At 28.7% G+C, this 10,941-nt stretch overlaps 1 protein-coding gene across 1 annotated transcript; it reads right to left on the bottom strand.

The window, feature by feature from the left end:
• Window positions 1-999: 999 nt before the first annotated feature.
• LOC135963654 (thioredoxin domain-containing protein 9) lies at window positions 1,000-10,277 on the bottom strand. The gene is made up of 3 exons (XM_065515592.1): window positions 10,144-10,277; window positions 9,482-9,753; window positions 1,000-2,723 (listed from the first exon to the last, which is right to left on the bottom strand). The coding sequence occupies exons 2-3, from the start codon at window positions 9,656-9,658 to the stop codon at window positions 2,250-2,252; spliced, it is 651 nt and encodes a 216-aa protein (XP_065371664.1). The 5' UTR covers window positions 9,659-9,753; window positions 10,144-10,277; the 3' UTR covers window positions 1,000-2,249.
• Between the last annotated feature and the right edge of the window lie 664 nt (window positions 10,278-10,941).

Raw genomic sequence — 10,941 nt, 5'->3', positions numbered from 1 at the left:
ATTTGGATAATAAGACCATGCGATATTCAAATGTCTCAAACTATTTTTTTTGGACAATGAGTTCAATATTATTTCATAGTTGAATGGGAAAAGGTTATTAGTTTAACCATTTAGCAGACTTGCATTTATGCATCGCAAGCTAATAAGCCCAATTTTTCCTTCAACGCAGAAGATTTGAATATATTCTTGAGTATTTTGCTTTACAGTGGATTTCGCTCTATGCCAAAAGAAGATATGTATTGGGTGCTCTGCGAGGATACTCGCACTCCAAAATTTCAGAAATTATATCACGGAACAGATTCAATGAAATAATAACGTTTTGGTAATTTGGCTGATAACACTAATTTAGATGCTACTGACAAGGTGAGACCCATATACAAATTACAATGGCTTCTGGTGTCGCAACTACTCCTGGAAACCAATTTCCTTAAAGGATAAAAAATCCCCTACGATGGGGTGAATGTCATAACAGAAAAATATGGTTGTCTGAACAATGCGATATTGCGTTGTGTTGAAAAAGTAATGTTTTAAAAATTTTCACACATTATAAAAATAGCATACACTTTACGCCATTGTACCCATTCGGGTACAGCCCCAAAAACACGTTTCCTAAATTTTTTTTTTAATTTTTTTTAATTTTCTATGTTCTTTGACCGTATTTTAGTTTAAATAAATAAATGAATTTAAAATTTTTTCATTTTAAACGGTCTTGGTTTTTAATGGGTTAACAATCAAATTTCATTTGCTTTGTGTTTACCATTCACGGATGAAACAAAATATTCATATTATATGTTTCACGTCTCTGATTAACTAAAAAAACGTCAGTTTCTTCGAAATTTTTGGTAATAATGGAAAAGTGCGTCCAAATACAAATGGTGATTGATTTACTTGTACGTCTCCTTTAAAGCTTCAAGCATACGACACTCACACATATGCACTGATTGACGGGTTTATTTGATCGTCTCCAGGGCACTTAAAATTAGCTCTTAAAAAAACTGGTTTGTTTGTTTTGAACATAAAAAAAACATATACATACATGCATTTTTTATTTGAATTAAAAAAATATTACATTTTAAAATTATAAAAATAAATTAAGATTATTATTATTTTTATTAATAAGAGAACGAGACAAAATATGTAGAGATTTTGTTGTTTGTTTAGTCCAATTTAATTTGTGAATGAAGTATTTATGTATGTTTTGCTTAGATTCTTTGACACTATAAAAATAGGAATTATTATTACTATTATTTAAATGAAAATATTATATCAATTTTTATTACATTTACCCCCATTAACACGAAGTCTGGTTAGGTGCTAACTAATAGTTATACTGTTTTTTTAAATTATTTTTGTATGAAAACTGTCAGTATAACTATTAGTTAACACATAACCAGACTTCGTGTTACTGGGGGTTAGGATACAAATGATCTCATACACATATATTCACATAATTATTTAGTACATACATACACACAGTTACCAAAGTATACGTACGATCGACTTTTTGGACCTTTTTTAAAAAATCTATATATTTAAAAATACAAGGCATAACACATTCATTCATTCACTCACTGATTCACTGACTCATCAGTCATGAGTGAGTGAGTGAATGAATAAGTCAGGCCTTGTATATTTATATATATAGAATTTTAAGAAAAGGCCCAATAAGTAAATCGTACGTATAATTTAGTAACTGTGTGTATATATGTTTATGAACATTTGTGTATGTTCACTTTCACCTTTGATGTCGATATTCTTGCTTATGATGTATACTTTTTATGCATTAAGAAAATATGTTTTATTCTAAATTCTACGAAAAAGTTGTCTTTTTTAGTTTTAATCCTATTAATTTTTTTTTTAATTTTGTGCTACTTTTTATAAAAGACATTTTGCAAAAAAAAAAAAAACAATACTTATTTATTTGTGTAGTAAAACTAGGAATTTTTTTAATATAAATTAAAATACAAAAAATAAAGTGAATGTAAATGGTATGAAATTATTGATAAAGAGTATCATGTTGTTGATTATTTTCTTGCAATTAAACATTGTTGAATACATTTTGATTTTTAAGCATTAGGTTAATGAAAAAAAGTTTGAATATTAACCTTTCAAACTTGAGCTTAAAAAAAGACACTTGGGAAACAGCAAAAAGAAAAGGCAGGCAATATAGACTAATGTATTGAAACAAAAAAATGAGTAGTTCTAAACACTAGCTTCTTTTTAAACTATTTAGTAAGTGTGCAAGCAGGTTAATCATCGAAGTCAATATCGGAATCATCTGAATCATAACCACCCCGTATAGTTTTTCTGGGACGATTTATATATGTTTTCTTTTTAATATCTGGTGGGGTCATCAGATCACCCTTGTAGTCAATCGCACCGGACTGTGCTATTCTCCATTCGAGCATGTCAGTTGAGAAATCATCACAATTGCCCAAATCGGTAAAGCCGACAATGAAATCCTTTGTTTTACTATCCTTTATCAAAGCTATGGTAGGAATTACTTTGATACGTAGACGTTGTGTGAGAAATGGTGACTTTTCAGCATTTACCTTGCAAAATTTTGCCTCGACATGTTTGCCAGCCAAGATCTTCAGATGCATATCGACAATGCGGCATCGTTCTGCTGAGTCCCGATAAAAGTGACACACAATATTGGGAGATTTTTTCGAGACTTCAAAGAACTCCTTTTCATCAGCCAGTTCTGTGAAGGTGCCATGGCCCTGAAAATAAATTAGCAGAATGTTACTATTACTATTTTTTTACATACATAATGGTTGAATTCCAAAATGTATGTATGCAATGCATCATTATTCGACATCATAACCTACTCTGTTTCTATGCGCTTTTACTGTATAATAAAATACAGTTAGTTTTAATTTTTTTGTTTTAAATAAAAGCCTAGGGAGCAACCAAATACAACAATTTTATTTTTCCCGGATTCAGCGTATTCAAGTTAGTATAAATATAAATGTTCATACTTTTAGCTCGCCTAAATTATTTTTGACCCTGAAAGGTTTAAAAAGTCGAGCGATTCTTAACGCAACCGTGTAAACTTTGATAATGTTTCATATCGCAAAATGTATGAAAAAGTAAAAACAGGCAGTATGATAAGTTTTTTTTTAAAATTTTAACTACGCGTTTGCATGCTTTGTCTTGATAAAGATATGACTGCATTGCATACATATATTTTGGAATTCACCCATTGTTTCGAAATTTTACTTGAATTCAAATATAACGATTTTAACGGCTGATTTAAAGTTGCATAATGCTTTCAAACAGCAGTGCCTCTCAGACTGTAACATATCTGTGGGCATTATTAACGTTGAATAAAAGCTTCGAGTTGATCATTGATCGTAGGTATGACAACGCTTAATGTTTGCTGCAACTCGTATATTCGAATTCGAATATACGAGCTTTGACAGTTAAAAAAAAAACATTGTAGAAAGTTCACCATAGGTGGCATGTGTATTCGAAAGCTCTAGAATATACGAGCTTTGACAGTTAAAGAACAATCTAGAGTGCAGATGACAGTGTTATAAATAGTGGCATAGGTTGCAGTCGTGAGTCAGTTTATCAGAGACGCAATTCAAATAAACATCAACTGAGTGCCTTAAAGTGTGCTGTATTTTATAACTTACGTGTGGCTAGACGCAACCCGTTAACATTTACTAGTAATCCAAAAAAGGGAGTAGAATATGCCAAACAGTTTGAAAACAAGCAATACGATTTTTGGGATCAGTAGTGCGATTCACTAACTTTTATAACGACAATCGTATCGTTAAAATAAATATAACGAAAATTTATCAAATTTGCTACTCAGTAACATTTTTAACGACATTTGCTGTCGGTTGAAGTCAACTGTTACTTTAAGCAGTTTTTTTTTCGTTATGTTAGCGACAATAATTTAAGTTGTGTTTATTTAATCGTAAAAATAATGGAAACACAATTTTGTTTACTTATTAATATTTACAATAATATATAAAAAATAAGGGAATTTGACGATTATACTACTAATTATTCGCCTGGAAGAAGTACTTATTTTTGTTCGCGAATCTTTTACATTTTTGCCGGAAATAAGTTGTTTTGTTAGTAGAATTATTTATAAAAATTAAAATTATGTATTTACAAAAAAAAATAAATAAATAAAAAAAAAAAGTAGGTCGCAGCTAAGTGTCGAACCAACAATCTTCCGATTGGTAGTCAACGTTGTACTCACTACACCATTGGTTAATTATTTCATTCTGTGTCAAATAATGGTTTTCTGCTTTTCGCTTATTTTGATATTTTGTAGACAGAGATGTCATATCTTAAACAATCGTTAAAAATAAATTATTGAATCACACTATCGTTACTGCAAGCAATTATTTATGTCGATAAACATTACGATTGTCGGTTCGTTAAAATTTAGTGAATCGCACTACAGGTACTGTTCACAGACGAAAGTAAATTTAATAGTTTCTGAACTGATGGACACACTAGGGTCTGACGAAAGCGTAACACTGTATATGAAAGCGTAACACTGTACAAACAGTAAAGTATGGTGGAGGAATTGTTTTGGTATGTGGCTGAATGTCTTCTGCGGGTGTGGGAGAGGTCGTATTAATTGAACAGATAATGGATACGACAGTTAACCTTAACATTTGAAGGATAATGTCATAAAAAGCGCAGAGAAGCTAAACATACCGAAATCATTTACCATCCAGCAAGACAACGGCTCATGTATTCCAGCCTATAATACGGCTCATGCCACACCCCCCTGACCTAAACCATATGTGGGAGGAGTTGGAGCGAAGAATCCAAAAACGACCAATTTCAAATAACACTGAGGCTTAAAGCTGTTTTCATGGAAGAATGAATCATGAGAAAATAGAACCAAAAAGTTAGTCCACTTCATGCCAAATAGACTTATTCAGTAAAAAGACTGCCAACTAAATATTAAATTAATTAAATTAAGTTGTGCCTATACTTTTGTCCAGTAAAATAATGAATTTTTTAATGTTTTCTTTAATAACTTTTTTTGCAAAGAAGATGTATTTAATTTTCATGCTTACTATTTTAATGTACAACCTATACTCCTATAATGTAATCATAAAATAATTTTTTCGGGTTTTTTTATACAAATAAAACACCAGTTTCTTTTAAAATGCCGCTTGTGCCTATACTTAAGTCTATCACTGTACGTACGTATCATGAAAAAAATCGAAATTGATTTTATTATTGATTACGATTCACATCATATTAAAATATGTACAAAATGTTTAACTTTTACTATCAAAAATAACCAAGTTATAACCAAAATTCAAAACCTAGTATCATCAAGTGCACGATTTTCTTAAACAAAATAACGGACATATACGCTTTGATTATTAATTAATAAATAGTATATTACCTTATTTTATGGAGTTTCGTAATATTTTTTAATAAATTTGTTGCAATTGAAATTTTTTTGCAGACTTTATGAAAATTTAATGTAGTAGCTTTTTTAGTTTAAATAATTAGTTGTTAGTAAATAAAATAATAAAAAAGCATACAAAATATAAAAATATCTATAACTGCTTTTATTTAAAAACATAATTTTATTTAAATTTGTATTTTTTCATACAAATTTATATTAGGTCTGTTCATTTACTTTCCCAGTAAATACTTGCAACGAGAGAATAAAATCAAAATTTACAAAATTACTCTCTTAATTTCTCAAAAATAGTAAAAAGTAAATGAACGCTTTTCCAGTAACAATTGTTTTCAGCGTTGCCACTCATAAAATATTTTTCCTACCAAATTTCTAATTAAAAACTACCAAAACCTACCAAATTTATAATATTTGAGAAATGCTATATGGATTCGTTTCAAAATTAATAGTTAACTTAAAATTATATTATTGCTGCTATAAAATTACCCACACAGAGAAACCAAATTCGTGATGGCAACCGAATTTGTTGCCAATCGAATGATTCTACCTTAGTAACTGAATATTACAGTTGCGGGTAAAAAATTTTAGAAGGAGTAACAAAAATTTGGTTATTTCAACCGAATTTCTTCTTTATTAACTGACTTTCTGTTGAAAGAACCGAAAAATTCTATGTGTGCAACCGAATCATTTGATTGGCAACAAATTCGGTTGCTACTACGAATCTGTTTCTCTGTGCAGAGGAAGAAAGTTATTTAATAACACTACAATCATAAATATGTTAAAATCGTTCAGTTTTTGAGATTTTTGACATCTGCCTGGCTGGTTGTCCATGTATTTCACATAGCCCCCATATAAATGTCCTCCAGAAATAAGACATTATCCGTCATAAATGCTTGATTTATATAGATATTAAATAACAGTTTTACAAATAAATTACACCTAAAAATTCAATTCATAATTGACCATAGCCGAAAATTACATAAACGAGCATAAAACTCCTAAAAGTGTTGGTATCCCGAAAAAATTCAACACAAATAAGTTTCATATAGAAATAAATTACGCGTCCTAATTTCCATAATTGGACATTTAAAGTGTCAGATGAAACTGAAATATTGAATAATAACACATATTATTAGAAAATAAAAGTTTTGAGAGCCCTTTGGCATTTTTTGAACTCAACACTACTAAATAAATACACAATTACCTGACTAAACTAAATATTTAAGAAAATGCTATCTTCATATTATAGAATATTATTTTGGCTTAACATAAGTAGTTTTTTCGTTATTATTTTAATTATTTTGTTCTTAAAAATACTTATGTATTCAGAAATATCGTAGCCTACCAAAATACGACAAATATCGGAACAAACCAGCCAAACTACCAAAAGTCAATTTGTTAACTTGAAACTACCAATTTTGGTCCAATTGGACCAAAGCGGGAACGCTGATTGTTTTATACACACAATTTTCTTATTTTATTCCTTTTAAAATGTATAAATACTCACATTTTCTTTAATTTTATTGAAAATTCTTTTGTTTTGACATTTTTTCACCACAAAAATAAAATTTTAAATAAACAATAACACAAAACATATAAAATATAAGCTGCTAAATATTACGAGTTCAAAATAGAACTTGTAATAGTTTGCAACGAGAGAACACTCTTTAAAATTTATACGCTCTTGATTTTTTCTCTACTTGCAAGTTTTTGAGTTAATTAACGCTTTTCCAGTAACAATTGTTACTAACTAGTAACAACTTTTAGTTATTGAACATAGCTATTATTGATACGTTATTTTGGATTTTTATAAATATATATTTCTCGTGTCATTGTAATTCAGATTTTAAAATTTAGTTTCAATATCTCATGTAGTTCTTTTAATTTTATATAGTTTTTTGCTTCTCCTATAAACTTATTAAAAGTGATGCTACGTTATTTGGATTTTAGTTGATGATATACTCTTTTAGTTTCCGAGATATTCGCATTTGAAGATTAAAATTTCAGTTATCTTATTTACCTTTGTCTGGTTTATTGCTAATAGCTGATCCAAATCTTTCCCGATTTTTTTTTGAAATATATGTATTCAAAATCAACAATATACTGAAAATTCTGAATCTTGCCGGTTAAGGGTTGACGTTATCCGATTTTAGTTAAACTTTCAGACTATATTTAAAATTACATGGACTATAATATTCTGAATAGCTTTTACTTAAAAATCATAACAGTAAGGAAATTCGGCTCATTCGCCAAAATATGGCCAAAAAATTAGTTTTTCTCGAAAATCGCAAAATTTAAATCGAAGGTACGGAAAAACTATAGGAGGTATTGACATAATTTGTTCACATTTTTATTCCCTATTATGTTGACAATAAATTACCAAGTGATGATCAAAAAATTCTGAAATTTGTTAAACAAAATTTTTAAAAATTTGAAATTGGAGTTTTGAAACTACCGTTCAAAAAAAAATTTTTTTTGGTCATACCTGCGAATAGGTTAACGGTATCCTACGAAGACAAAAACTCATATACAAGTAAATATGTACATATATATTTTAAGTAAAAATAAGCTCTTATTTTAATATTTCTCAAAATATGTTAAATTTGTTCCTACGTTTCTTGTTCTAGTGGCCTGATTCACGTTAATGGCCTGACGATTTTTCAATAACTTTAACATTTTTTAACCAATTTTTGTGTGGGATGATGAATCAGTCAGTCATTCAGTCAGTCAGTAACGTTACTCTTTTATATATATAGATTAGAACGACAATTACGTACACATATCGATTCTTTTAAATTAAATTGCAAAAGTAATTATTTAATGGCAACATTTTTACAAAAACTGAAAAAATTGCATTTTTTCCCCTTGTAAATGCACCACAAAACTAAATCGCTAGTCGGCACGGGTTACAATCATGATAGAAAGACAAAATTTCATATTTAACTATAGTTTTATATATATAAAAAAATTAGAGGATATGCGTTCCGAAATTCCAAAAAAAAATTTTGGGACACTCTAATGCCATGGTAGGCGTTCATATTGTTGAGGTTACGATGATTTTCGTCAAACAACCCGAATGTGAACAAAAGAGCGTAATAGAGCGTAAAAATACACACTTCATTCAGTTTCTTGATGTTGTTGTGGATATTTTATTTTTTACCCAAAAGAGCACACAAATTAAATGCCTCTTTTTGCGTACCACTGCTCTAATGTATATGTTCTGTACCAATATCAATTATACCAATCTGTACAATTAAAATCTAATATACTTTAAAAAAAAACGTTTTTTTATTTGATTTTAACTCAGAAGCGATTTTTAAATAATTTAGATCCGCTATAATCAAAAAAAAAAACAGAATAACTGATAGTTTTATTTTGAAATGCGAATATCTCGTAAACTATAAGAGATAATATATGTATAGCTATTTTTAGATTAAGTTATATTTTCTTTACATATTATTACATATATGCATATTTATGCAATTTTCAACAAAAATCCTGTAAAATATGCAAAAAAAAAAAATATTTTTCATGAAAAATTTTCAAAATCTTGCCCTTTATTTTATTTATTTAAAAAATATAATTGAATTTTCGGTTCCTAATTAGTTTACTAATCATGTAATGATCATATTCAAAATTAATTGAAATTTGCTTTTGTACGAACAGGATGAATCATTAAAAAGTCAGTGTAATTTTTTACACGAGATGTAAATTTAAATTGTATCAATAGAGTACAACGTATTAATATGAGCATCAGGAAAAAAAATGTGTAAAATTTATTACAAAATTAAAATTTCGTATGTTAAGAATGCATTTATTTAATTGAGAACTTTTGTACAAGTTTTTAATTTCTGATATAAATTTAAGTAAATATTGTACTAACTCAGGATTCTTCTTTTGTAATATACTTAGATTTTATTGACCTACAAAGGCTTCATATATTACGCGATTTAAATAAATAAATTTATATTCCGCATAACAAATAGTAGAGAAAACCCTAATTACTTCTTAATTCTATGTAATTATTACTTCACATTCACTGCATTAACTAATTCAAATGTTACTTACATTTTTTAGCCATTCTTGTTTTTTTGTATTCAATTCTTTCATCTCTCTGATACGTTGTTCTCTTATTGATTTGAGGTCATCTTTATCCAGGTTATCAAAACGTTCCAATTGCTCATCCAATTGTTTTTCAATAACTTGTGTTAAGCCAGCCAATTGATTTTCCAAAATGTTGGCCATTATGTTAAAGTTGTTGTTGATTGCTTTATACTTTTGTAATTAATTTTTCGTTTTTGATGTAGAAATTGACAAAAGTGCGTAGGTTGGTAAAATGACTGTTCGACAAACGGTAAACAAAATTAGCCATGAGACAGAAGACATAATGAACATGCAGCAGCATAACGCCCCAGCAGACACAGAAGTAGTAGTCATAGGAAGATAACCCGGTTTCATTATTGCCAACAACAACAAAAAAAGCAGCAGTAGTAATGGTAGCAGCAGACATGTATATTTACCACCCGGTAAATTGAAGACATGTAAATAGTTGTTGTTGTAAAAAGTTATAAGACGTCATTTATGTATGAAGAAGGCGAGGCAAGAAATTTTCCAAAATGCAGGTGCCAATGTTTTCAATGGAATTTTGATAAAATCGACAGAAATGTTAATAAATTTAATTTGTTTCTAATAAAATTCACTATAAACTATTAAACCAAATAAATAATTACCTTAATATCTATATTTTCTTTTGATATTTTTTATAAAAATGTATTATATTAAGAACTTGTCCCACACGAATACTAGAAAATATAAAATTAGTTTGAGTAACTCTGTATTCATACGTTTTGGCAAATATGACATTTCATGATTCATGCAGATACAAGGCGTATTTAACAAGGTGACAGCAGTGGCGAATTGAAATAAATACAGGCGAATTCACTTATTTTTTATATATATAGTTTGACATACGAACGTACTGGCGAATATTTTTTATATATGTAGTTTGACATTTGTGCGAGCTATTTCTATAATCAGCTGTGCTGCCGATGGCACCTTATTAAATGCACCTTGATGCAGATAGTTTGGAAATGACTGCTTGCAAAGTGCAACCCTGTATGTAGTGTAAAAACGTTTTACGCCGTTTTGGAGTAGGGTTCTATAATTCGATTGTTTGAACAATCGACTTTTTTCTGTACAGTCAAAAATTCAGAATTGATTCTTTGTTCAACTATCAACTACAAAGAAAGAAGAATAGTCGATAAAAGATTTTTTATTTCTATTTTTTGTTGTAAAAAAAATGCATTTTGCTCATAAATTAGCAACCATATATTTTTTTACATTAAAATAAGAAAGTGGAAAATGTAATAAACTTTTCTTAAATAGCAAAAGTCGACTATTCAAAAATTTAAAATAGTCGAAAAATCGACCCGAAAAAAGTTGATTTTTTTTTTTTATATTCATTACTTTTTATTCCAAAATGCAACACTGAAATTTTGAGTGCCGATTACTTAAAAACAGTCGTTATT

This window comes from Calliphora vicina, chromosome 1 (assembly GCF_958450345.1).
Source record: "Calliphora vicina chromosome 1, idCalVici1.1, whole genome shotgun sequence".
Lineage (NCBI taxonomy): Eukaryota > Metazoa > Arthropoda > Insecta > Diptera > Calliphoridae > Calliphora > Calliphora vicina.
The sequence above is the reverse complement of the archived record's forward strand: the minus strand, read 5'-3'. Positions and strand labels throughout refer to the sequence as shown.